The 27,515-nt window shown below is 43.1% G+C and overlaps 2 protein-coding genes across 5 annotated transcripts in view; both read right to left on the bottom strand.

The window, feature by feature from the left end:
• Nucleotides 1–1,167: 1,167 nt before the first annotated feature.
• Nucleotides 1,168–20,308, bottom strand: mapre3b (microtubule-associated protein, RP/EB family, member 3b). Of its 4 annotated transcripts, none has more exons than XM_048250758.1 (8): nucleotides 20,173–20,308; nucleotides 15,995–16,044; nucleotides 10,316–10,443; nucleotides 9,566–9,711; nucleotides 6,638–6,830; nucleotides 4,955–5,103; nucleotides 4,424–4,576; nucleotides 1,168–1,540 (listed from the first exon to the last, which is right to left on the bottom strand). In XM_048250758.1, exons 3-8 carry the CDS (start codon nucleotides 10,434–10,436, stop codon nucleotides 1,472–1,474), a joined length of 831 nt encoding a protein of 276 aa, XP_048106715.1. In that variant the 5' UTR covers nucleotides 10,437–10,443; nucleotides 15,995–16,044; nucleotides 20,173–20,308; the 3' UTR covers nucleotides 1,168–1,471. The 4 variants fall into 4 exon arrangements, with proteins under 4 accessions (XP_048106715.1, XP_048106716.1, XP_048106712.1 ...); XM_048250759.1 differs by having other exon boundaries at nucleotides 6,674–6,830; XM_048250755.1 differs by lacking the exon at nucleotides 1,168–1,540 and having other exon boundaries at nucleotides 2,972–4,576.
• A 2,006-nt stretch (nucleotides 20,309–22,314) lies between these two features.
• Nucleotides 22,315–27,515, bottom strand: part of LOC125299729 (dihydropyrimidinase-related protein 5-like) — a 26,579-nt gene continuing 21,378 nt past the window's right edge. Inside the window, exons 9-13 of the mRNA XM_048251138.1 lie at nucleotides 26,735–26,876; nucleotides 26,169–26,311; nucleotides 25,129–25,336; nucleotides 24,583–24,754; nucleotides 22,315–23,818 (exon numbers count right to left, since the gene is read on the bottom strand). Of these exons, the coding sequence (XP_048107095.1) occupies nucleotides 23,733–23,818; nucleotides 24,583–24,754; nucleotides 25,129–25,336; nucleotides 26,169–26,311; nucleotides 26,735–26,876 (751 nt within the window). The 3' untranslated portion in view covers nucleotides 22,315–23,732. The remainder of the gene's footprint in view (nucleotides 23,819–24,582; nucleotides 24,755–25,128; nucleotides 25,337–26,168; nucleotides 26,312–26,734; nucleotides 26,877–27,515) is intronic.

Raw genomic sequence — 27,515 nt, 5'->3', positions numbered from 1 at the left:
CCCTGTCAATCACCCAAAGTGGCATTCCATGCTGTGCAACATATCAAAATCTCAAATCCCAAAAACAAAAGAAATTAAACAGAAAAACATTAACTGAACAGAACTTAAAGTATAGCAGCTAAAAAAATAATGTTTTTTTTTTACAATGTCAGTAAACCATTAGTAATGGCATAGTCATTTTATTTAAAACTCTTCTTGCTTTAGCATTCATTACAAATTGTACAACAGCTCATTTTGTTTGTTCTTATAATAGCGAGCGTAGGTCACTCTGCAAACTTTTTTCATATAAATAAATACTTTCACATTCTTAAAAGCCTGCTCTCTCTCTGCTCTAGCTAGCAAACCCATCACCAAGAACCCAGCCCCCCTTTCCTAACGCAAACACACACATTTACAAAAATAAAAATCACTCCATTCTTTCTCTGATCTGGGACTGAGGGTAGGTTGCTGGGTCCTGTCCTGCCTCTGACCGCAGGCGAGGTCGCCACTCACGGGTGCGCAGGTCGAGGGCTTTCCCTTACGTCACGTCATGACACACGGGGGCTCCATCGCAAATGCAAAACCAACGCCAGAGGAACCAACGGGGTAACACACACAATCTCAAAATAAATAAGCTGTTAAAACAATTCAGCTAAAAAATAATATCAACAAAGTCAATGAACGAAGAAACAAACAAACACAAACATGTCACCCATCACCCATTCATGTGTCAGTTCCACTGTGCTGAGACATGTGACACAGTTGCAGTGCAGTGCAGTGACAGAGTAAGACGTTAAAAGCAATGGGGTGTGTGTAGCAGTAGTATTTGTGTGTGTGTGTGTGTGTGTGTGTGTATGTATGTGTGTGTGTGGGGTGAGGTGCTGAGAGGCTGTTTGTGGATGCTGAAGCTGATGGCTGGCCGAGGGACTGCTCAAACACACACACACACACACACACACACACACACACATAAAGCACTCACACACACACACACACATAAAGCACACACACACACACACTCACACACACACACAAACACACACACACACACACACACACACACACATAAAGCACACTCACACACACACACACACACACACAACACACACACACACACACAAACACACACACACACACACATAAACACACACACACACACACACACACACACACATAAAGCACACACACACACACACACACACACATAAAGCACACACACACACACACACACACATAAAGCACACTCACTCACACACACACACACACAACCCTGCTGCCAGTTCCTTTAGCTTGTGTGTTTCCTGTTGAATGAGGATGGAGGAAAATACAGCTAAGGAGACGCTCATGAGAACAGAAGGGGGCGAATGGGAGGAACAGAACAAACAACAACAACAAATAAAAGTGTTAGATCAGAGGGGGAGGAGAAATGATTACTTAAAAAACTGAGTAGTGATGAAGGAAGCAAAGGGGGCGGTGGGGGGGGAGAGGTACGCTAGTATTCGTCCTGTTCCTGGGGCTGCCCTTCCACTTCCTCTTCCTCCTCAGGGGGAGCGAAACCGTCCTGGAACAAACACACACACAGGTCGGAGGTCAAAGCTTAGAGGTGCTGAGAGTACCCTGAACGGGACGCAAGTCCAGCCAGACTGGCAGACTTCTGGCTGTAAGGGATTAGAAAAGGGAAGAAACAACCTCCTGCATTGATCTTTCCACTGTGTTGTGCATTGGATGGCTATGGGTGTCTGTGTGGGGGATGTGAAATGGAAGCTCAAGTTTATTCCTCTCATCTGGACAGCTGCTTCAAATGGCATCTAACGTACACATGGTGAGGCTAAGAGGAGATAACATGGAAGACGCTGTAGCACAATTAGCTGCAGCATTGATACAACATTCAGGTGCATTGCCCTCAGACTCTTCACTGTCCTACCACTGTCACTCTACACTGTGAGAAAAAAATGGATGCAAGACCATGCATATTGGAATGTCACCTATGTGTCACTAAATATTAATTTCTATACAAACCAAGATGGCGGATTCCTAAAGAAACGCAAGCACACACACCATAAGTGTATCTAAATTAGCTATGTACCAAAAATGACATTTTACCATGACCCGAAGAGGTGTAAACAGTGTTGTATGGCTGCGTGTACAAATCCGCTTGCAGCTGCAGTGGAATTTTGATTTCGCAACGAGAATTCTCAGTCTAACCGTTGATGTGCCGTGTCAGTGGGCGGTGGTCAATAGGGCACCCACCAGCCCAGCACCAAACTCCGAGCACGGTGAACAAAATCAGATTTTGAAGGCAGTAAATGCTCCTGTTAAGAACCAAACCAGATTTGGTTCAAATCTACACATCTATGGCTACTGAAAGTGTAAGGTTAATTTATCAAATGTTATTTTGAAGTATTAAAAAACATCTTTGTTTTAGAATTTTGAAAAAAAAGGGGTGGTAGTTGGTGCTTTTACGATACCCAAGTGAAATAAAATATACAAATATACTAAATCTTAACATACTTTAGTATGCTAACAGCTACACTAATGTATCATTTTACTGAATCAGTAAACTTTAAGTGTGCTCATGGTTAAGTGAACTTCAAGTGCGTTATTTTTACTGAAATTATTCTTTGTGCAGTGAAGTTGAATTGAACTTGCTTCAAAGTACAATTTCTAGTTCACTTCATGCTAAAAATGTGTTAAAGTGGAACAACTTCAAATATACTTGATATACAACATACAACAACAATTGCGCAAGAATTGAACATAGAGTATGTCCTAGCCTCTACATTACCACCATCTGTTAATTGGCTCCTGCATGCTAGCCCATCTCCTTAGCCTCTACACTACCACCATCCATTCATTCATTCATTTGTAATATTTGAATAGTAGGCTATATCTCTAACAATTAACTGATTATTCGACTTGCCGTGCATACCAGGGTCTAGCAGTAGGCTAGACTACGTCGTAGCTGGATGGGCAAATGACGAAAAATACGGCATCAGGAGACAAAAAATATTTATTTCATCACGGTAAGTAAGTACTGCTATTACAGCCAACAGAACATGAAATCCCAGGTGTACTACACGATCTGCTCGCGTGACTTTCCCTTCGCTCTAGTCATGTAGCACAGTGGTAAACATAGAAATGAATGGTGTGTGGGCGATGACACAGCATAGACACAAGAATGGCACAAATGTTACAGTGGTGCGTGTTGCTGAAAGTTTTCTGAAGTATGTGAAGATGTAGGATTGTTTTCACCTGGGAGAATATTATCTATTGTGTATTTTCAATCTATAGGTAACATATTAAAAGTACACTATATGTCACCAATCAAGCATGTATTTAACTGCATTAGTTGAAATGTACATAGTGTGTTCAAAGTATATTTTAACAAAATGTTTGCAATATGTGACCTTGAAATTGTACTTTGTACTACAAGTTCAATACAACTTAAGTACACAACTTCACTCAATCATGAACACATTTAAGGTATACCCATCATTAGTGTAGCTGTAGTATATAGAAGTATGTCAAGATTTATTATTTTTTAAGCATCATTTTTTCTCCTGGGACTTTTCAAACACTTCTATTTACTAAAATAAAATACACTTTTATAGTACAGTTATAGTGTACTACAAATGTCAGTAAACTAAATTACCACTGTAGGTATGAGCAATGTAAAATACACACATATTTAAGTGCACTCTTTGCAAGTAGACTTGCAAACACTTATATTCAGTGACACAAAATAGACTTTGATAGAGCACACTAATAATGTAAGAAATTACGTGAACAAATATAATACTTTCCATAATGGCACCAAATAACCACTGTAAGTTTGAGTAATTTAATACACTTTTTGAAATTAGAGTAATGTACATTTTAAAATACACTTACAATAAAATACACTTTTTTAAAAGTACACAGATATGCCACTTCAAGTCAGAATTAGTATATTTATTTCTAGTATAATGAAGTTGTACTTAATGACATCTATTTGCAAGTATATGTTCTGAAATGACATGTTAAACATACTTTAAACCAAGCAAGTGAGGGATGGAGTGAGAGTGGTGGGGGAGTAAGAATTAGTATATGTATTTCTGGTATACTGAAGTTGTACTTAATGACATCTATTTGTAAGTATATATTTTGAAAGTATGTGTTAAACAAACTTTAAACCAAGCGAGAGAGGGGTGGAATGGAGTGGTGGGGGAGTAAGAATTATTATATGTATTTCTGGTATACTGAAGTTGTACTTATTGACATCTATTTGTAAGTATACGTTTTGAAAGTACGTGTTAAACATACTTTAAACCAAGCGAGCGATGGGTGGGGTGGAGTGGTGCAGGAGTGAGACGCGAAGAACTGGGTGTTGCGCGGAGTGAGGGGAATTGATCTGGGTGTTGAGGGGAGTGAGGGGAATTGATCTGGATGGTGTAGGGGGTGCTACCTCTGTGGCGTAGAGGACGTTCATGATCTTGGAGAGGACAGGGTTGTTGTCGTTCTCATGCTCCTGGCAGATGAGTTCAATGTCCCGCAGCTTGCCAAAGTAGAAATCTCGCTCCTTCTCCAGTCCGTCTACCGTCAGCTTCAGGTCCATCAACTGAGGCGACAGAGGAACAGGGGTCCCATGGAAAAGAGGAGAGAACAGAGAAGGAAAACATACTGTTATATACTGAACTCTGTTGCACACCCAGTATAGTGTGTATAGGGTTGGACACTGAAAACTGGACTGTGTGTGCTGCAAGTAGCAAGTGTGTTTCGTCAAATGATATCTAATGCACAGAGTGCATGTGAGTGTGTGCGTGTGTGTGTGAGTGTGTGTGTGTGTGCGTGTCTGACTGGGTTTTGAGTAGTATAGTCATTTAATGTGATGTGTGTTTATAGTCATGAAATATGATACATGGAGAATGTGTGTGTGTGTGTGTGTGTGTGTGTGTGTGTGTGTGTGTGTGTGTGTAACTTCTGTGTGCTTGTTCACCTGCTGATTGAGCTCCAGGACCTCTGCATCACTGCCGCCGTTGCGAGAGAGGGGCATGTGTCTCCTCATACCAGAGGAGGGGGTGCTGGTGACGGCCCGCTGTGGGACAGGCGCACATTTGGGCACTGTGGGGGACGTCCGCTGGGGTCCTGTCAATACGCAAACCACACACATCCATGATTCAACAGCCAATCAGGATCAGCCACTAACAGGGGAGCAACAATGCAACGTCACACGAATATGTCGCAATTCAAATAATAACAATACGCCGTGGCAATACAATGCACCAAGGCATTTCGTTCAAAATATGTGCATCATTAATTTAATTTCAATGAAGAATTACGTGCAGCGCACCAATCCTCGCAGCATGTCATTGCCCTCGCTCACACACACTGACGATAGATCCACCCCTCCCCTCTGTGCACATGAATCAAGACAATCACATGGATTGTTGGTATATACAGACAGCTCAAGTAGCAATTAAATCCAGTGTTCATTAAAGGTTGTATCAGCGATAGCGTGGATACGTCACTTCTGTTGATGTTCAAACAAAACAGAGAGCTAGCTCGCTACTCCCTCCCCCTCCCTCCCGTGCAATTAAAACTCTCCTAAATGCACATCTCGACGGTTATTGGTTGAAACACTTTATTTTGCTTTTGAGTGGTTGCCAACCCTTGTTGGTTGCAATTGTTTTTTGTGTACAGATTTCGGAACCTAGGCTGCCTACAGAGACGGCCTGCTTATGGGGCAGACAGCTAGCGGATCGTTAGGAAAGACTAGATGAATGTGATCATTTATGTTTGGGCCTTTTTTGGGCCTGAAATCGCTGATACAACCTTTAAAGGTTAGCATCGTGACTACCGCTGCAAAATGTATTTCTGTCTGAAAATGTGGACATTTGATAGCAGCTCGGGTTGATAACAAAATATTTAATATTTCTAGGCCTAAAATACAGATTTTTAACTAAACTTTGTGGCTTGGTAACGGAAGATGTTCAGAAGCTGACATGCAATGCTACAGAGTTTGATAGTTTTGTAGCTATGGTCCACAAAATCAATTTTTTGTTGGTTATCTTGTGAGTGCATCAAACCGAATCCTATATAGCACCGAATCATAAGTTGACTGCTTTATTACACCCATAGCCACTAAGCTTCTCCGTGCCTACATACCATTTATACCTTTCTTTGCAAAACAAAACAAAATACAACCGTCACTGCAGCCATGCCTGAGGACCACAAGCTGAGCACAACACACTGGGAGAGGCATCCAGTTCCACAGCACTCCTGCTGGCCATTAAACACACATGACGCATAGAAGCACACAGGAGAGCGCTGAGGTGGCTGAGCTCTCTCTCTCTCTCTCACCAACAGAGGGCGCTAAAGAGCCTGTTATGACTGCTGCTGGGAGGGAGCAGCCTGTCAGCTTAGCAACAGCTGCATTAACGCAGTCACCTTCAGAGCTCTGACTATGCAAAACAACAAAAGGGAGCACAGAGAGAGAGAGAGTGAGAGAGAGACAGAGAGAGAGAGAGCGAGAGACAGCAAGAGAGAGAGAGAGAGAGAGAGAGATAAAAGGAGGACAAAGAAGAGAGGGAGAGTGGCAAGTGCAGCCAGAAAAGCACGCGCACACATCACACACACACACATGCAGGAGGCAGTGGTGGTGGAGGGGTGTGCTGGTTACCTGGGGGCCTCCTGGGTTTGTGGAAAATGAGATCACCTGGGTTAGGTGACGGGGACACCTCCATGCCCTGGCGGGCCAGCTGCGGGTCGTACTCTTTGCCGTCGTAGTTGGCGTCAAACAACTTCTTGAACCACTGCACAAATTCAAAGTTGTCCTGGAACCTGCCCTTCACCAGCTTCTCCACCGGAATGATCTAGAACGAGAAAGAGAAAGAGAGAGAGAGAGAGAGAGAGAGAGAGAGAGAGAAATGAATTTGACAAAGAGAAATGGTAGCTGATGATAGTGGTTCTCTTTCATGTGATGCGATTTGGATTTGAAGGCTACCATGAAAAGAATTCTAGACTCATCTGTCTAACGCAATGGCATCAGTATGAAAAACACAAAGCTGATTTATTTCCAGAAAGGTCTCTTGAGAGAATGTACATTCCTTTAATTTTACACCAACCTCCATTGTTTAGACTCTTGTAGTTAAGGTCAAATACATACTTTCTCAGGGTGTGTGTTTGTGTGTGTGTGTGTGTGTGTGTTATCCTCAGCAGCTCTTGTCTGGCCTGATGTGTACCGGACGTATACAAGTAGGACACTCTCCAGACAGCATAACAGGGTGCAGAGCAGTCAGGCAGGTGAAAAGAGGACAGCATGGCTGCGCTGTCTGTCACCACAGCCACATTCTGGATAAACCCCCTCCCCTTCTCGCACTAACTATTTGCTGTTGACCAACAGGCCATTACAAACCCTTAAACTACTCATTGTCTACTTACTGAGGAATTAAGATAAAAAAAGTCATGGCTGTCATATGGTTTAGCTGTACACCACATAGAAGTGGCTCAGGCTAAGCTGTTTGCCTGTAAAAACATGGGAAGCAAATAACAACCAACGTATGCTTTGTTTTTTTTGCCCGTGATACGCACAGCATGTTTAGGTTAAATTAACTGCAGAGTTCCAGCAAACTACAGGCTGACTTGAACGCTATAGACAGACAGGCAGGATGTGCGTGCCCAATACTGCACGGGAGCTCTGCAGCTAGAGTGGGCGAGAGACGAGGGCCATGCAGGGCATCTGAACGCTGCCAGCCAGGGGTCAGAGGTTAACTGTGCCACAGCCCGGCGCCATTATACATCGTCAGCAAGTTCTGCTACTCAGTCTGACATCTTGTTTTGTTCACTGAACTGCAAATGATGATCTATATCCGTTACTTCAGAGCATATCTCGATTAGTACATCGGTTTAAAGACTCTCAAGCTTAAAAACAAAACAGATTTGAGAAGAGTTCAAGAGGTGTTTTAACATTAAAATGAACGATTAAAAGTCATTAAACATGTCAATTCAAGTTAAAAAAGCACAATAAGTAGTTATCCCTCCCTTCACACTAATCCTCAACACAGATTTCCACTATGTCTCATGTCCAACCCTTTATTTCATTATAAACACGTGACAAACCTGTAAAATGGCCTCGCTCCTCTGACTAACACCAATACTGAACGACACAAAGAGCGGAAAGACAGATTTGGGCTGAACATAATATCAGCTACATTATAGCCTCAAAGAATTGTGGTCAGCTTACAGTAAATCAGATCCCAGACCAACACAGTTCCCTTCCAGCTTTATCTGCTCACAATCAGCACCGGGATTCAAATGGATTTGTGTTATTACAGAACTAACCCCGTCTCTGGGAACCTACCCCGGATACTTCGGCCGTTTTTGTTCTGTTCTCGGGCGAGATTAGCCATTGGCTGCAAAGAGGGTTTTTAAGAGGCAGATACATGCCTGCACTGGCTTTAGCTGTGGGCCCGCACCTCGGTTTCCCTGCGTAGCAAAGGTTCAGTTACATTTGTCATCATTATCTCCCAATGATATCTTGGCCTGAACAGCAATGTGTAGAATTCTAGGCGGTGCTTCACTCAAGCAAGGCAAAGAGTGGCACATTGTTAAATTTCATTCACTTTGTTGAAGCTTTTTCGCTGGATCAAAACAATGCAAAAAAAAAAAAAAAAAGCTAATGATTCAATAGCTTTCTGTTCATTGTCTGGCTCATATGTACATGCAGCTACTAAAGTGTCACTGGTAGTGAACACCCCTAAGAGTAGACAAAGCAAACGCACACCGATAGTAGGAGTTTTTTGAGGTGCTGGTCACAGGACACGTGATCTTCTGAACAAGACTAGACCGCACACTCTAGCAGCTCATATGCCAATAGTTTAATAAAAAAACCAAACGTTTAGTTTCTAATGAGCTGATATTAATTGAAAGAATGTTTTGAGTATGTCATTGTTGAAGGTTATTGTGTTTGCATTGTCAAATCAAGCTCATTACTGGCAATCTACTACAGGTGTGCTAGACCAATCAAAGGCTGGGTGTTCACCATATTAGGTGCGTTCTTTCACTGGTGGATTGTAAGACTTGAGAAAGGCCACATGCCAAAATGTTTTTTATTTTTTATTAAACTATTGGCATGAGCTGCTAGAGTGTGCGGTCTCCTCTTGTTCAGAGTGAACACCCCTAACCAGTGTTGCCAAGTCCGCTTATTATAAGCGACTTTGTGCTTGTTTTTTTGTGAAGTCGCTGGAACGTAGTTGTAGTTGCAGGTGGGCGTGTTTTTTGATGCGGTTGCTTCGTACATGCTGTTTCTGAGTAGAATCCACGCAGCGCCTACACGTATACAAAGGGCAATTAAAGCCTATGCCCTTGCATCGGCTCTGCGATATAGGCTACTCTACACTGTTGCCTGACATGACCGCCCCAGTAACTTTGGGGGGCAGGGAGTGGACGTTAACTATTTGGTCTTAGGTCTTGGCTTGTTTTAGGTTTGCTTCAGAGACCTAGTTGCTTGTTTTTCGTCACATGACCTGGCAACACTGCCCCTAACCCACTAGCAGTCCATTCAGAACCAGGAGGCGACAGAGAGGCTTGTGACTTCTCTCAGTCTCACCTTGTCCACATTCATGCGTTTGAAGGCAGCCTGCAGCACTTTGAAGTTGTGGATAAATTCGTGCTCAAGACGGGCCTGGAACTTCACTTTCTTCAACAGGACACAGCCAGGGAACAGCATGTCCATGAACTGGCAATACGCCACACCTGCAAGGAGATGGTAGATCGACATTTCGATCAACATCAATAATTACTATCTATTGCAAGCATTACATCTGCTTTATTGCCAATAATGACAAATGAAGTGAATGCTAATGTACACAATTTAAATACTATTCTTTTTCTTAAAGACTGTTCTATGCTTATTAGCCTGTACTGGCCCTACTTGAGTTCAGTCAATCAGTCTCTGTGCTTGTTAGCTTGTGCTTGTTCTTAGCTCAGTTCCTTGTGCTAATCCATCCTCAGCTAAGCCTGTGTGTTCCTTAACCTGTGAGTTCCTGTCCCTTTCCCACTTCAGTCTCTTTATTTACTACCCTGTGCTACTCTGTGTTTGTTAGCCTATGCTAGTCTGTGTTCATTAGCTTATGCTAGCCTGTGTTCATTACCCTGTGCTAATCTTTGTTCATTAGCCTGTGCTATCCTGCGTTCATTGGCTTGTGCTAGTCTCAGTTGAACTCAGAGTCTGTGTCTGCTGAGCTGTGCTGCTGGTCTCACCTGTACACACCTGCTCTATCTTAGTGTATATCTGCTGGTCTCACCTGAACACAGTTGCTTTGTCTCAGTGTGTGTGAGCTGTGTTAGCAAGTCTCACCTGTACACAGCTGCTCTATCTTAGTGTATGTGAGCTGCAGAGAGTCGTTGACCCAAGCGAGCATGTCATGTCTGCTCAGGTTCTCGATGGTCATCGAAGTGGAGTATACGTTCACCGCCATCCCCCAGCTACAGAGAGAGAGAAAGACAGGGAGGGAGGGAGAGAGACAGAGACAAAGAGAAAGAGAGATGCAAAAATCAATACACAGAATTATCCGGTTGTTCACACTCAGACAACAATAATCGTGTCCCTGTAGGCGGTTCTGCACGACACGTCAAACACATGACCGTTACTTACATCCACTCACTCACTACACTCCCACACACACTTACATGCTGACTCGGCCAAATTAACTCTTCAAAGGATACCATCCCGCTCTAACAGCCGTGAAGAAGGAACTCGGCCAGTGGTTAATTCAACTCAATTCAACCGGCCATTATGGTTTAATAATTACGTTCTCCAGAGGCGAAGACCTAATTTGATGGGTTGCTTTCCTGAAACAACCAATTGTTATATATGCCTAATTATTGAACAGTGCAACTAGGCCCAAATTAAGGTTTCCTCCCTTTAATTACTTCACCGTAATTAATGCAGTTTGAAACTGCTCATCCATTCATAATGGTAGCCTTGGCCACAGAAATGTTTACAATGGATTGTGCTCCGGCCAGGGTTATGTACAGCCCAAAACACTAGCAAGCAATGCCCAATGCCCATGGCTGCGTGATGCCAGCTACAGTAGACTTGAATGGCAGTTATGGAAGGAGACATCTTCCACTGAGCAAAAAATGAAGGGGAAAACTGGACAATTCTGACTGACACACATAAATCGCTAGACGGACAATATGAACACCAGCTGTGCACAAAAACGTTAATTTATTAAATGTTATAGTTTAAAGAGTTGTTATCATTGTTAGGCTGGTACAACTTGCTGTGTTCGCAAGATGCTTTGCTGTTCACGTCGCCAGCATGAATGAAGTTAAGTGGTGTAACAGGGAACAAAGAAGGTTTTTCTCACATATCCATGAAAGGCCATTACGCCCAGATCGGCATCGACCATAAAAAGATGAAAAGAGAGAGAAATATAGAAGATATTGTTGGCTGTTATTACATTAGGTAGACTTAAAGGTAGGAGGAATCACATCCGGGAGATGGTGAGACAGATCGTATGTGTGCATGTGTGTGTGTGTGTGTGTGGGTGTGTGTGTGTGGGTGTGTGTGGGCGTGTCGTGAGTAAAGAACAAGTTTAAGGTAGGCTAATCCCATTAGAGTAACCTAAAAGCTGCTCAGATCGCAGCCACAGAACTTTCACTGTGAACAAAGGAACCATGACGCATCTCACACACACACACACACACACACACACACACACACACACACACACACACACACACACACACAGACAAATGAGATCACACTATGAATGAGGTCATTGCCACTGCACTGCCATTGAAGGAACGCACACAAACACACAGATCACAAATACATCAGTGCAGCTACACACACACACACACACACACACACACACAGTGTTGTCACAGCCTTCACTGTGGTAAAAGTGGATCTTCACATGTTTGCACTTGGCCCTTCCTGGTAGCAGAGCAGCATGCATCCTCTCTGGAGCGGCCTGTGTACGGCTTACATAACCACAGGAGACTGCCCTGGCACCGGACTCTCACTCAGGACTCAGGACTCAGGACACACAAAGGGATTATCTCTACCAAAGCGGCCACACTCCCCCCCTAAAAATACTACCGCTCGCCGTACGACCACGATCACGACCACACCGCTGTGATATCCCATCAAGTAGAGGCTACTGCTGGGGATCAGGTCAACACAGGAGTTTGTGAGTAAAACACCAACAAGCTGGGAATATGTCTCAGCAGCCCCAAGCAGAAGAACAATGGCTCAACACCTGAGAACCGGTGGTCATCTGATCTCCATGCTCTCACTAATCGCTAGCTAGTGCTAGGACCAAACAGCAAAACACAGCCTCACTGTCCTGTCCCACGGCTAACAATAGACACTGATTTCATACGGCCCACTGGATGTGTTCAATCCTAACTTAACTAGGCCATGGCCATACTCCATTTTCGCTAGGTGTTCTAGAAGCTTTAAGTCTCTTGTTCTCCTCCATGCCTTAATATTGCCCCTCTTCCTTTTCCCATGGGTTCTGTTACCTCCTTTACCCTGTTACCTGTTCTTTCGCTCCTCTCTGACGGTACGCTTGCGGGAAGGGGTGTTTCGCCCCTCATCTTGGCTTCCACATGGGGAGAGTGTGCAAGACCTCATTGATGCTCAAACACACACTCTTTCTCTCACACACACACACACACATACCACTCTTAGGACACGCAAACACACACTCGCATACACTGATGGTGCCAAGTCTGCAGGTGTGATGTGAAGTCAAGAGGGAGGAGCATCCACACACACACACACACACACACACACACAAAGAGATTTGTGTAGGATGAACATCACCTGCAGACAGCAGAGAGGAGGAGCCTGCTCTCTCTTTCACTCAACACACACACACACACACACAGGCTCAATTGACGTGGTCCTTTACACTACCCCTCCCATACCTGTCCCATCAGCTGTAACCCTTAAGCTAAGCTAAGCTCACACACACCTGTAGAAAAGTAGGTGATAGCATCATCTCTGGGACAGGTTGACACAGACGTGAACCAAATCTCTAGCAGCACAGGTACAGTATGGACCATGGAACTTACTGTATCTAGGTGTGACCCACACTAGATCAGACCTCTGCTGTTATTAGCTTCTATCTGGGACAGTTTCTCCAAAGTTGTAGAGCCCAAACACTTATTTATCCACAAATCACAGAACTGCCCAGCCTTTACATACTATGAGACCAAATTGCGTTGCAGGCCTTGGACCTACAGGTTTATTATCAACAGTCTTAAAAACCAACAGCTATAACCTTGAGTCAGCTGACCTGCAAAGAGTACATATTGAAAATGCCCATAAACACCTATCATAAACACACCTATCACATGACTATGCAACAGTGCCTCGGCAATCTCAAACAGTGACACAAAAAACACACAAGGCCTTTAACCTTTCAATTATGCATACAAAGTTCAGGCATATCTGTATCATATGATTAATGTGTACCATAATAAACCTTTGCCTGTTGACAAAGAAATGTCAAAACTCACTCAAAAAACCCCACATGCAAAACTCAAAAGCCCCTATTCAGACTACAAGCATCTACCGACAAGGTGCAATGTAATGATAATGTAGTTACGCAATAACATGCAAAATAACCACTGGCAACATCAAACATTGCACAACAAAGTCACAAAACAAAGTAGTGTAATCTATCTAGTATAATTTTCACTTTTGAGGCGAGAATCGACAGGGAATGAATGAATCGCTCTATATACGTGAAAAGGGCTTGATGCACACACACACACACTGGCATATTGGTAATCTGCTGATACGTGAACAGGGCTTGATGCACGCCACACACACACACACACACACACACACACACACACACACACACACACACACACAGGCATATCGGTACCTGTGCTGAGCCAACACTGCCCCGTCCAGAGCATAGAGACAAGCCCAGTCAGTCCGTCCCTGCTCTGGGTTACAGTGGGGACACACACATGCCTTAACATGCCACGCCAGCATCCACTCAGATAAACAACCCTGGCCTATGTGTGTGTGTGATTGTGTGTGTGTGTGTGTGTGTGTGTGTGTGTGTGTGCCTGCTTGCAACTACTCTATTGCATAAACTCGCAAACATAAGGATGAGTCATAAATCAGTCATTACTGATAGACCTGACAGATAATTTTTGCAATCCTACATTAAGGTGCGAGAGAGCAAGAGAGAGTGAAAGGAAACGAGAGGAGTGATAAAAGATAGGAGAGCAATATTTCACATGCAAAAAGTGACGACATAAAAGAATATTGGATGATGACCACAGGCCCAACCAACAACAAGAGTTCATCATAGGTCAATACACGTGTCATCACACTTCAGTGCACTCGTATCTACATCTTGGAACAAAGTGCAAAGACGAATAAGTCATCATTCTAGAACAGTGTTTCTCAAACTTTTTCAGACCAAGGACCCCTTAACCAATTAAAAAAAAAACCTCACGGACCACCTAGCTAAAAACAAAAGAGTAGACCTACTTTAACAGTATATTACACAATAGGCCTACTCACCTTGCTTAAACTGGCGTAGCTTACATAGGCATGTTGCAGAACTGTTTGGATTTACATACAAGTTAGTTCAACATTGCAAACAATTCATCTATATTATAGCAGTGTTTCCTCTACGTTTATTTCAGCATGGCGGCCCCGCACGGTTTAATTAATACCCCCACAGTATCAGAATCAGGGCAGACACACAATGTAGTTGCAGTTGCTTTTACAAAATCACAATGACATAATCCTGCCGACGTATCCTCCCCTGCTGGCTGCCGCTCACATTGCAATTTAACAATAAGAAGCCTAAAACTAGTCAGAGGTTATTATGGCCCATCTAGTTTCACTTCACATATTATATATTGTATTGATGTAGCCTATTTAAAACATTAACTTTCTTCTTAGTGTTTCCTCTTCATTTAGCGGTGCCACTGCTTCAGAATTAGGGGAGACGCAAAATATTATGCATAGTAGGCTAAATGCCCTCCGCTGGCTGCTGAAAATTGCAGTTTAACAATAAACAGCAATTCTAATCCGAGGTACCTGTCTAGTTTTATTCCATAAAAATATTGTTTTTTTAGACGTTAGTGGCATGCCCTATCAAGAGCTTCCATGTGCTACACATGTTTGTCAACATCGCAAAAACACGAAAACTACAATTTTCGCACAACTTGGTGGAAAGCACAGGCTAAGGAAAACCCATTTATTTCTGAAGCTGATCATATTGAAAGTATTTCCCATATCGTAGCCTATTAGCTCGCTGCCGCCACTGCTAAAAAATCTAGCGGAAACACTGTATAATATATTTTACCATGTCTGCTCGCGGACCATTTGGGATAGCTTGCGGACCACCAGTGGTCCCCGGACCACACTATGAGAAACACTGTTCTAGAAGCTTTCTATATTTGAGTCTGCACAATCCACCACAGAATCTCATACAGGTGACCAGTAGTAGCCTGGGTGAACCTGGACAAAGCTGTTAGCAAATTTGAATTTGCTCTGCAGGTTCGTCTGGAAAGGAGCCCATTGATGGTGTTCTGACTTACCAAAAATCCAGGAATGTGTATTTTCTGTGTGTAACTGCAGTGTTTAGATATGTTAGCTGCACTTCTGAAACGATTGGTTAAGACTTTGTTGCACAAATCTAAGTTAAACTTCGCTGCTGCTTATGCCCGCTGAAATTCAAATTTGCTAACAGGTTCGTACGGGTTCACCTAGGCAAGACCAGAAGAGGATGTGTAATCTCAATTTGGCTATAAGGGGATAACAGAGTTTCCTGTGTGTGTGTGTGTGTGTGTGTGTAGAACAGAGAGAATCTAAATGAAGCAGGAATGTAAAAGCACATTTATACCACTAGGTTTAAATAGGTGACCTACTAACTGCCTGGCAACAGCAAGGAGTGACCACACCTTCAGTCCTCACACACACACACACACACACACACACACACACACACACAATCTAGAGACATGTGCTGGAGGTACTGCCCACCTTGTACTGTGTATTGAGGAGCTGAAATGATCTTCTACAGCTTCAGAGTCCTGCAAAAATAACACAAGGAGGTCAACAGTTTTATTCACAAACATTATCACACAGACACAGACTCACCAATACAGCCCATTCCATTGGCAAAGTCCGAACACTGCGTTTTATCCACATACATATCCTTCACTGCGGAGCAATCGCGTGGCTTTTCCCATGGATCTATCTACTGAGGACTCCCTATTCAAGATCCCAATCATACAGTCTGCTTTGCAGACACCGCCCTCACAGAGATGTTATGATAGAACAACAAGCATATCTCTGTGTGTGACTGTGAGTGCGTGTGTGCTGGACTGTGCAACAGACTGCTTGTGTTTTTTCCACAACTGAGGAAGAATCTGGAGAATTTGTCTTGCTCAATCTCTGTCTGACAGACACACAGACACACACACACGTCGGCAGAAATGCTTGAAACTCTGGAGCCACAGGGGGGCTTAGAACTGCTGTGGACAGTTTGGAGACTAATTTCACTAATAATGACTATGACTAGGCCAGAGAGAGAGAGAGAGAGAGAGAGAGAGAGAGAGAGAGAGAGAGAAAAAGAGAGAGAATCATATTGAAACAATAACTGGAAACTGCAAACTCGATAAAAAAAATGGCAGTTCCTGTTGCTGATCCCATGGGGGCTCTTTGTAAGAGAATGAGAGTGGGAGGGTGGCAAAAGAAAAAGGTGTGCATGTCTTTCTCTTCCGCCTCAAGAGTCATAAATAAATGAGTATTTCCTAACGCATGCTAATCCAGCCTTAGGACACAGAGAATAGTTTACACAGGTGCACAGCAGTTGTCTGTGACCGAGTGTTTCTTTTCTGTGTTTACATATATGAACCAATGGTTTCGTAAGCTATATAACAATAGCCAACAGTATGGAAGTGTTTGTAGTCAAAGCCACTGTGTGTGTGTGAGACAGAGATTTCCTATGCATGTACAGTACTGTGTATCTTGTTGTCCTACTCTCAAAACCCAACACTGTAAACATGAAAAGTACCAAAGTCCCCTTTGTCAAATGCATCCAATGAGCAAGACTGGCTTAGGTGTTTACTGTATACTGCACGATGAAGGATAAAATGAAATCATTTATAACAAATAAATAAATGCACTGTAAAGTTATCTACCCGTGCACTGTGACGTCTGGCAGCATGCTAGCTAATGAAAAGCTAGCACAGTTGGCAGCGCAAGTGTCTTTGGTACTCCCATGAGAGGCTATAGATCCCAGAGCATGCAGGCATCAACATCACCGTCATAAGGCCCCACAGGACCTGTGCCAGTCACTGCGTCAGGTCACTGACATGGCAATGACCTTAACGTAACTCCTCAGAACAGTTTCAGCAACATGACAGGGTCTCTCAGAGCACACCTGTGGTGTCAAACACACATCTTTTTTTGGCCAGACATCTTTATCACAGGATCCAAGCTATGCGGAAACTATACTGCACTCTAAACTATACTGTCAATACATTTGTTTACTTATCAATAACAAGCCAGTTTTGTAAAGTAAAGGTCATTCTTGCATGAATGCTTGTCCTATCCACCAACCATGTGCAACACTAACAATTATGCTACCTGTTACCGCAGTAACCCTCAAAATGGAACTAGTTAGCATCACCAGTCGCATTTAGAACATCCAACCAGCATCCTCTCTGAAGGTGTCTCCCGTCACCTGCACGTCTGGCGCTTCCCAGGAAGTTAGTCCTGGTTCTCTGAGACTCCACATCACCCAGAGAGGGGCTCAGCTTACACATCCAGGCGTCCCACAACAGAGCAGCCGCCCCACAGTCAGTTGAGCTCACCTTACACTCTCATTCATGGCAGCATAGTGCATGGTGCCTCACTGCTCAGTGGAAGACAAGGGACCTGACCTGGGGCGCTGATGTTGTGTTCTACTGTAGGTCACTGCACTACATAATAATAATAATAATAATAATAATAATAATAATAATAATAACAGCAAAAACAACAATAATAACTTATATTTATATAGCGCCTTTCTCAAACTTTCTCAAAATTTTGCAAAATTAAATGGGAGGGGGGAAAACTACATTGAGGCTGTAATATGTGGTACTATATAATAATGCTATATATATTAATAATGCTATATATAACAATAATATATAATGTGTATTGTCAGGGGTGAAAACGAACACTTTCTGCATAACAGGTGGGTTGTTGTGAGTGTGTAAGTGTTGTCACTCTCATCATTAGGCCCTAAGGCTGTGTGTTTATCAAGGTCTCCCATGACTGGAACAAACTGACACATAGGCCTACATGACTATGCAGTAAAGGCCCCTCCTCATTGGCTATTAATGAGATTTTATCAACAGAAAATGTGTTTGTGCAAATGAAATGTAATTAGTATAATCATCATCTGAGATTTAAAATAGTCTTGAGAGACTTAAAACTTTACACAAGTACGAGTACACACACACACAAAAACTAAGACCTGTTCATCATTAACACCCCCCAACCCCCCACCCCATACACACACACTCCTCTCACAGATGAGAGAGACTAAGTTTAAGGACCACTGAATACACTCTTTCACGCTGGGTGTGAAAACACGCCGCAGACAGTTTCACAGCGCCTGTAAAGAGATGCAGTGAGAGAGAGAGTCCTTTGTTTCTCAGTAAAGTATGAATTCCATGCGCTCTGACACCAACACTGGTTTGTGAGCGTGTGTGAGAGAGAGAGAGAGAGAGACAGGGTGGGGGGGCTGTGTGTGTTTCTGATGATAAAGGGAGTTTGCTTGTCAGCACCACGTTCGGACAATAATAAACAGCTTTACAAGGCCAATAAAAACGCTAATCCCCGGCCGAATGTATTCATTGCATGGCCCACTAACGACCTCATTTAATTTACATCCTTGACCCATTACTGCGGATCTGTCCTCAAAACATATATTGCTTGCCTTTGAACCACACGTCATTCAAAAGAAGCAAACTACCACAATTATTAAGTAGGCGTACATCTTTTGGCCACTTTTGTCATCATCGGTATTTGCGCAAAATAGAATGAGTATTCTGTCACAGAGCATGACTAAGGTTATCTTGAGGACTGTATCCATAGATTCATTCATCTGCAGCAAGAATGCAGCTCAAAACGATATGGATGTCTGTGAAATTATTTCATCCAAAGCAAGTGTGGTCCAGGTCAAGATGTCGCATGACTAACGTTAGTTATATATTAGTTTACTGATATGACGTTAATAGTTACACCTTACAAACACACTTGTGGAGCATGAGGCCTTGGGTGGCTAACGTAAGGGGTGGTTTGTGTAAACATTTGGCCATGTGTCCGAATCTTTGGGTTAGTTCAAGTTGTTATCTATAACTAGCAAACCAATGTCGCCCACAACCATCAATGTGGGTTAAGCTTAACGTTAGTTTCTGATAAATTAAGTGTTTACGTTAACTGAAGGCACTCTAAACGCCTCAATGTAAATTCATATTTAAGTGCAGTGATAGAAATAATGCACGTCTCTGACTGGCTTGGAACACACGTCAACTACTTTACCTCATCTCCCGTAACCCTTCACAAAGTAAGGTTATTATATGGCCGCCACCACCCACTTACTTGACGTATCGTTACTAGCGAGACAACAGTGAAACGCGCGTACAGCATTAAGTACAAGCTAGTTAAGCAAACTAACTGGTTAATCTCGAAGACCTCGGGCTATCTGACACAACTAGCTAACGTTATCCATGCTGTCACAGCAAAACACGCTAGGCTACCTAAACGGAACTGGCTACCGTTGTCGAATGAACCTTTTACGTTATTTCACGTTACTTAACTAACTTAAGACGAGCTGTGATTGTATTTGCAAAACACGTGTTAACTCCTCAAGTTTATACCCTGTCACTAGTTTCTGATGGTGGTGTGCCGAATAGTATATATTGCTGTATTGCTGAGAACTGCGTACGTTATTTCGGCCGACCCCCTCTGCAGGCCTGTGGAAATATCACACACACACACTGACAGCACGGGCTTAGCGGCTTTGAATGGGACCCGTCGCCCCAGTAACAGTCTATTACAGTAGCTGGCGAGTTTAACAGAAGTGGTTAATCTCCCACAACTATTAAAATAAGTTACTATGACTAAAAAGAATACACGGCTATTTAATAATTTCTACTTACTGTCTCCCGAGAATCGGTGTATCGGTCGCAGCTAGAATATTCCGGTCCTCTGATGATTCTGTTGTTGCTAGCGCCAGTGCTCGCTCTGTTGTAACGCTAGTCGCCCCCACCGACCAGTTCCATAGACAGTTCTCGTGTGGACCTGCGTGTGCTCGACTGCGCAAGCGTATTGGATACGAACTGTCCAGCTAATCGTTTGCCAGGATGCAGAGGTTTACTGGCTACTTGCAATGATGTTGTGTAGCCAAATGGTGTTAAAAAGCTCTTTCCATTTGTATTTGATAAGCTCAGGTTTATGGAGCAAACATTATTTCAGTATATTTTTAACAATAAATGCAATAGTTACCAGGCCATAGTTTCAATTACTTTACATAGTCCAATGTTAGGCTTTAAAATGGTTTTGGTAATGAAACAGTTGTCTTAAGCTAACTTTGGACACTGAAAAGAGTTGTAAAAATCAGTAGGTCGGCCATTTGCAATGGCCTACTTGCAGTCAGCCATTTGCAACGGCCTTTTCTGAATGTCAGCCTTCTCTCTCTAAAATGTATTTTTAATTCCAAAATCACATTTTCTGAATCAGCCTACATTCCTTCAAATTGATCAAGGATTTTATATTTTATTTGTGACATACATAGAGGTAGGCCTACTTTGTAAAACTTTGTGTAATGGCATTAGTTGCTCAACTTTCCTGTGCAGAGGTGTCCTGAGGTATCTAGGCTATTTATAAGGATAAAGAAGAAGATTTAGTTACATATCTTCTATATCATATAAAGAAGATAATTTAATACATAGATTGAGAGAGAGAACGGGGTAAAAAGTGCAGTATCCAGTCCATGTAGGCTAATGTACAGTATTTGAAAGAGGTTTATGTGTTCAGGATGCGGATGGCTTGAGGAAAGAAACTCCTCAGCATCTGTTTGTGAGAGGGGCATCTGCCTGACCTCAGTGGTTTGAACAGTGCATGGTCAGGGTATACTATTTTTGTAGATGTGAAATTTAAGACAAATTTAGACATGTTCTTCTCAATCTCCACATGTAAATCTGCTAAAGAACCTATTTCAACTCGCCATGCACCTACTTTAACTACTTGTCAGTGGTTCAAGTCAAATGGTAGGCTAATATGGAAAATAAATTGACAAAACAAAAACTGTATATTATAGTTATTTATTTATGCACTTTTTCATGTGATAAGAAACAAGCCATAACGGTATACTTCACCTCTCGACACAATTCTCTACTGTCACATACTGTCACAAACCATTTCACAATGCGCTTTTCACAGGCAAAACAACTCTAGAAATAAACAAGTATATAAACGTATACATGGCAATTTGAAATACTTTTTTTTATAAATCAGCACCAACACTAACACTGATTTTGGCCAAGAAATATCTTCACGAAACAAAACAGAACAAAAAAAACCTGCCTTGTTAACTTACATTAAAAGTGTAAACAATCATGAAGACACTGACGCATGAAAACTGGAATGAGAGACACTAAAACATAACTCTCTGAGGAGGTGTGGAACAGTAACCTATGTGCGGTTCAATCAGCTTCTTGCTTTGCAGTGAATGTACATAAAGAGGACAGGTGCAAAAATGGAGAGGTCACACTGGTCAGCAGACGCTCCTGCTCTTAGCAGAGAAGGAGAGAGATGCCCAGCCAATACCTTACCGAAATCTGTTTACGATAGTGCAATGCTCTGAACATCGTTTTATGCATGGTGGTTATGTGTGTTTGAGTTTAGAGCAACAGGCCATTGTGGGTTTCCTACACCATTTGTCCATACCAAGCGATGTTATGAGTAATACTACACAGCTGCCCCATGTCAGGTGAAAGAGTGTCCACTGCGTTAAGAGGAAAAGCGCTGTTGTAATGGTGAGAATGAACAAATAAATATGAACAGAGAATGTCCTGATGTTCAGAGGAGGTATGTAAAAGAGTTGGCATTAGATTGTGTGTCATATTTTGTTTGTGTGTGTGTGTGTGTGTGTTAAGGCTAAGGGTTTCAGAAGGTTTTTAGTGTGCAGTGCTCACAGCAAACACAAATGGCAGTGAAGACCAGGTATGTTGAAGGCTCAGCTTTTGGTCTAACAAATGGTTTGATCTGGAGAATATCGGGGCAGGGGGGGGGGGGGGGGGGGGTTGTAAGGGTTGTGTTGTATTTTGATCTCCCCTATTTCCTAATTATGTAAATATGGGCTTATCACTTTCAGGTGTATTGCATGCGTGAGAAATTACATAATTTCCACAAGCACTTATAATCACCTTTAAGGGATGCCATAAAGCATGAAGTAAACAATGTGAATATTAAAACCTGGCGTATGTTGATCATATATTGGCTATATGGTGTCTGCATGCATAGGTCAGCTGTTAAAGGAGTAATACAAAGAACGTTAAAAAAGGCAAACACCAGCTAAGCAATGTTACACGTGTTTCATGTTGAAGTTTAACAGAGGTCAGGCAAATTGGTCCCTTTTTTGTGAATAAAGCAAAGTGCAAAGTCTAGTTTACAGGGAAACCTACTGAATAGTATGTGGTACTTAAATCATGTCAAATACCTTTTTAAATACTTAACAGTACTCTTCAGGTTCTTTTACTAATGTCATAACTGTAACCAAACCCTTCCTATCTGACTGTGAATAGCTAGGCACAAAGCTCTTGGTGAGCATGCGTTATGTTCACAATGCGTCAGCAACATCCTCTCACAGATCCCTCCTCCTCATACCAGTGGGTGCACCCAAAGTGGGGGGCCTGAAAATGTGAATCTGAAACAAAACCGTTCTCACTGAGCCATGGAAGCAGCAGCTGAGCTTCATCACCACACATGCAACCTGCGTAACAAAAATATCCAACTTAACATGAACAGTTCAACGTGGAATCTAGTAGAAGTATATACTCTCTTTCATCAAGTAAGTGCTAAGACAAGGTAGACAAAGGTGAACACAAGGTTTGGATGACTGATTCATCATTGGGTCTGGACAAGAAGTTGGAGCTGAGAGGCGTAAAGTGACGGATCACACAAAACAAATCTCCCGAGGAAGGGACCATTTCTAACAACAACAATAACGTCCAGGAAAGGCCTATATTGTATCATGACTAGCCTACATCTATAGCACAGCACTGTGTGTGTATGTGTGTCTATGTTTGTATACCTGGGTGAGAGTGTTTCCTTGCAAGGTATCAATAACTGTGTGCATTTAGGGTGTCAGTCCACTAATCCACAATAGTACTCGTGCTATCTTTCTGATATTTAGATAAGCAACACATACAATACAATTAATTTAGGATTTCTATGAGCAAATACATAAACTGGCAGAAGACTTGGTCTGTTGTTCCACTCGATTGAAGACCATCATTCTTACTGAAAACCCTCTCCTACTGCAAATCATAAAGGTATATCCACTTTAGTCTGTTTTATTCCCTGTCTGTGGTAGTAGGTGTTGGAAAAGAACCAGTGGATGTCTATAGAATCAGTGCAGATTTCTGGGTGGGTGAGTAACACACGGATAAAAAGGGTGCAGAGTGGAGGCCCTCAGCCTGATGTGCTGTCTCCATGGTTACCAGATGCCACTGGACCGGCCTCCAGGTGGAGCCAGGATCCGGGCAGAGGACCTCTTTGGGACGTGGTCGTCTACCTGAGAACCTGCAAAGACAGAGAAGACAATTATGATAGGTGTTCTGTCGCATATTTCTCACATTCACACAAGTCATTCACATGTCTCACATTCTCATCGTCTTGTGCTTCATACATAAAAGTCTATATATTTTTATACTTTCATACCCACATACTAATTCATACACCCATTCACAAATGCACACATCCATAATGTACACACAAACACATTTCCAAATACAAAAACACACGCAATCATTTACATACCTGAGATGGACTCACTTCACCATAAAAATGAATACAGTAATTTCCTGTGTATTAGCCGCATTGAGTATAAGCCGCAGGACAGTGTTTTATGCAAGTTAAAAGAAACAAAACCGTGTCGCTCAGTGGTCTAAGGGATCAGGCTGGCAGCTGTAAGATCACTGGCTCAAGTCCCAGATGATGACTTGATGTTGCACGTCGTGCCCTTAGACAAGACACATCATCTGCAGTGTCTCAGTCCACCCAGCTGTAAAATGGGTACCAGCTTCTGCTAGGGGTTACCTGCGATGTACTGGTGTCCCGTCCAGGGGGAGTCTACGGCTCTCGTCCACTTAGCACCATGGAAACCGGACATAAGTGCCGGCCCAATTGGCCTTCATGGCTAGGAATGGATTAACCACTAATGTACGTATAAGCCGCAGCTAATAGTTGGGAAATTACGGTACGGACAAGAGCACATTCACAAATATACAGTTACAGACACAAATACTCTCAATCTCTCTCACACACACAGAGAATGTTGTCCACACCTGAGAGGCTGAAGCTGGACTCGTGCAGGTCCCTCACGCCGCCGTGTCTGGCCACACCACGGGCCGGGGGCTCGTCACCGTCCGGGAGGCACACTTCCTTTTTACAGGAATTGGTTACCGTGGCAACATCTCCGGAATAGGGGGCCCTGTCCACCCCCTTCAGTGTCTGACACTGTGGATGGTTGGATGAGAGAGATCATGTAACCACACAGTTTACACAACAAGTTTATGTCATAGGGAAGCTAGGAGTCAGGTCTGAGTAAGATGATTATTAGTCAGCCAATCAGGACATTCCTGCTTCTAGTAGTATTCTGTTTTTTTTTTTTATGAAGGTCAACAATGCAACCCCGATTTTGACAGTGTAGCTCTGCATGATATGGTAGCTGCCTCTTTATAAGTAGTATAGAGTGTATGTCTGGAAATCTAGAAGTATATGTGTGTGTGTGTGTGTGTGTGTGTGTGTGTGTGTGTGTGTGTGTGACTGGGTGTGTGTGTGTGTGTGTGTGTGACTGTGTGTGTGGGTGTGTTAGATTTGGCCATACCCACCTTCTCCCTCTGCACCATCTTCTTGTAAAGGAAGTCTGGAAAGGTCCGCATGGGGTAGAATTTTCCAGAACCCTCGGCGCACATGAAGACTCCGTTCTCACACACCAGTCGGCCGTGGCTGATCGTTACCAGGGGAACGCCATGGCATCGCAGGTTCTCATACAGGTTGAAGTCCCCTCCTTGTACCTGTGTGGTCACAGAGATGGTCCTGTGGAGAACGGCTGTCAGTAAGCGTGTGTCTAAATGAGATTGCTTGGTTACACTTTACTTGACAGTATCGACATCAGAGTGACATGACACTGTCATGAACGTGTCATAAACAAGTCATAAACGTTTATGACATAACGCTTCTGTTATTAAGTGACATTCGGTTTTTGTCATAACAAGTTAGGGTTAGGATTGGGGTTAGGTTTAGGGTTAGGGTTAGGATTAGGTTTAGAGTTAGGGTTGGGGTTATAGGATTAGGGTTAGCGGTTAGGATTAGGGTTAGGTTTCATGTGTCATGACAGTGTCATGATGACAGTGTCATGTCACTCTTATGTCGATACTGTTAAGTAAAGTGTTACCGACTGCTTTGTGTGCCTATCAGTTTGTGTATGTTTGTGTGGTTTTTATATTGTCACAGTAGGTGGCAACATTCAAAACAAAAAAAAACCCATCTCTATTCAGCAAATGTCTTTATTGTGTCAGGTTTGGCTAATGTGAATTGTGTGACAGAATGGTGTAGGACTGGCAAAGATAGTGGGAAAGAATGAATGCTGCAAACCTCTGCATGTTGGGGTAATCAGCTCATTCTACTCTTTGCTGCCACCTGCTGTTGCTGCACTGCTACTGCAGGGACAGACAGTGCAGCGAGGGGTCATCATAATCATTGTATGTCAGGTGTTTGTGAATATTTGTGTGTGTGAGAGCATGACTGATTATATGTGTTTATTAAGTATGTGTGCTTGTGTGAAGGAGCCAATGCATGTATGTGTATGAGCCTGAGGTGTGTGTGTGTGTGTGTGTGTGTGTGTGTGTGTGTGTGACTGTTTTTATACTTTGTTGCATCAGGGTCCCAGACGACCACATCTGCGTCGGCCCCTGGGATGATGCGTCCCTTGCGAGGGTAGAGATTGAAGATCTTAGCAGCGTTGGAGCTCGTCACGGCAACAAAGCGGTTCTCATCCATCTTCCCTCCCACCTGAGGCCGGAGGGAACACATTAGTTCCAGTACCATTTGGTTCCACTTCATTCAGTTCTCTGTGCTGCTACGGCGGTGGGGGTGGCAGTGGCTCAGGAGGCCGACATCAGTGTGAGTGTGTATGAATGGGTGGATGTGTGAGGCATGACACTGTAAAGCGCTTTGGGTGTGCGGAGGAGTGGAAAAACGCTACATAAATGTAGTCCATTTACTATTTAATCTAACTCTGCTGTCGATGAACATCAGTAGTGATTCATTTCTATTCAAGTTGAAATGGGTTCATCTATTTGCAGCGCAGCCTGTGTATTTTAAGGAACCCGTTCATATGTTTCTTTACCCAGACCATGTAAACACATAACGTGACATAATCCATCCCGCTGTGACCTCATGACCCCGGCGTCACCCCTGCCCTGAGACACGTACCACTCCTCTCTCCCAGATGACGCTCATGCGGTCCTGCACCCCGGGCACGCCGTGAGGGATCTTAGTGAAGTCATCGCGGCCCATGGCCTTCTGCTTGGTGCTGAAGGGGCGGTGATCAGATGCCACCACGTTCACAGTGTCACTGAGAGGACCAATACACATACACAGAGGGCGAGAGAAGGGGAGAGACAGAGATTATAACATTATACATTAATTCATTTAGCAGACGCTTTTATCAGACATACAGAAATATGATATATGACATAGAAGATAATTATTATAACATTTAAATTTATTCATATAGCAGGCGCTTTTAATACTGTACGACATACATAATGTATGTCAATTATATCACAAGGGCCATTCTCCCTAGAGCAACTCAGGGTTAAGTGCCTTGCTCAAGGGCACAATGGAGGACGCCGGGAATTGAACCCACAACTTTTCAGGCTACTGCATGAGCACTACGCTACCACCGCCACAATTATATTAACTGATATGAAATGACTAGTTGTGAATGGAAATGAATGGACTGATCTTGTTATGGACTCGTCTTGTAATCCCTCTCACACTCTCAATAATCTTAATGCTGGAGCTTTGGAGCTTTGGTCTCATAAGTGTTCATTAGAGACATTTGAGGGGAAGAGGTGTGAGTGTGTGACTGACAGGGGGTCAATTTCCAGATGACAGGTGTGTGTGTGTGTGTGTGTGTGTGACTGACAGGGCTCTATTTCCAGATGACAGATGTGTGATCTTAAAGTGTGGTGTGAGAGGAAGGGAGTGG

The sequence above is a fragment of the Alosa alosa genome, chromosome 8 (genome assembly GCF_017589495.1).
Source record: "Alosa alosa isolate M-15738 ecotype Scorff River chromosome 8, AALO_Geno_1.1, whole genome shotgun sequence".
Classification (NCBI taxonomy): domain Eukaryota; kingdom Metazoa; phylum Chordata; class Actinopteri; order Clupeiformes; family Clupeidae; genus Alosa; species Alosa alosa.
This window is presented reverse-complemented; position numbering and strand designations above follow the sequence as displayed.

Bases quoted from the DNA above. Each gene is read 5' to 3' on its own strand.
- mapre3b (XM_048250755.1), bottom strand. From the start codon at position 10,436: ATGGCGGTGAACGTATACTCCACTTCGATGACCATCGAGAACCTGAGC. The intron at 9,712-10,315 runs GTGAGACTTGCT...ATCTCCTTGCAG, and splicing joins GATAGAGCAGCTGTGTACAG to GTGTGGCGTATTGCCAGTTC. The intron at 5,104-6,637 runs GTAACCAGCACA...GCGTATTGACAG, and splicing joins CAAACCCAGGAGGCCCCCAG to GACCCCAGCGGACGTCCCCC.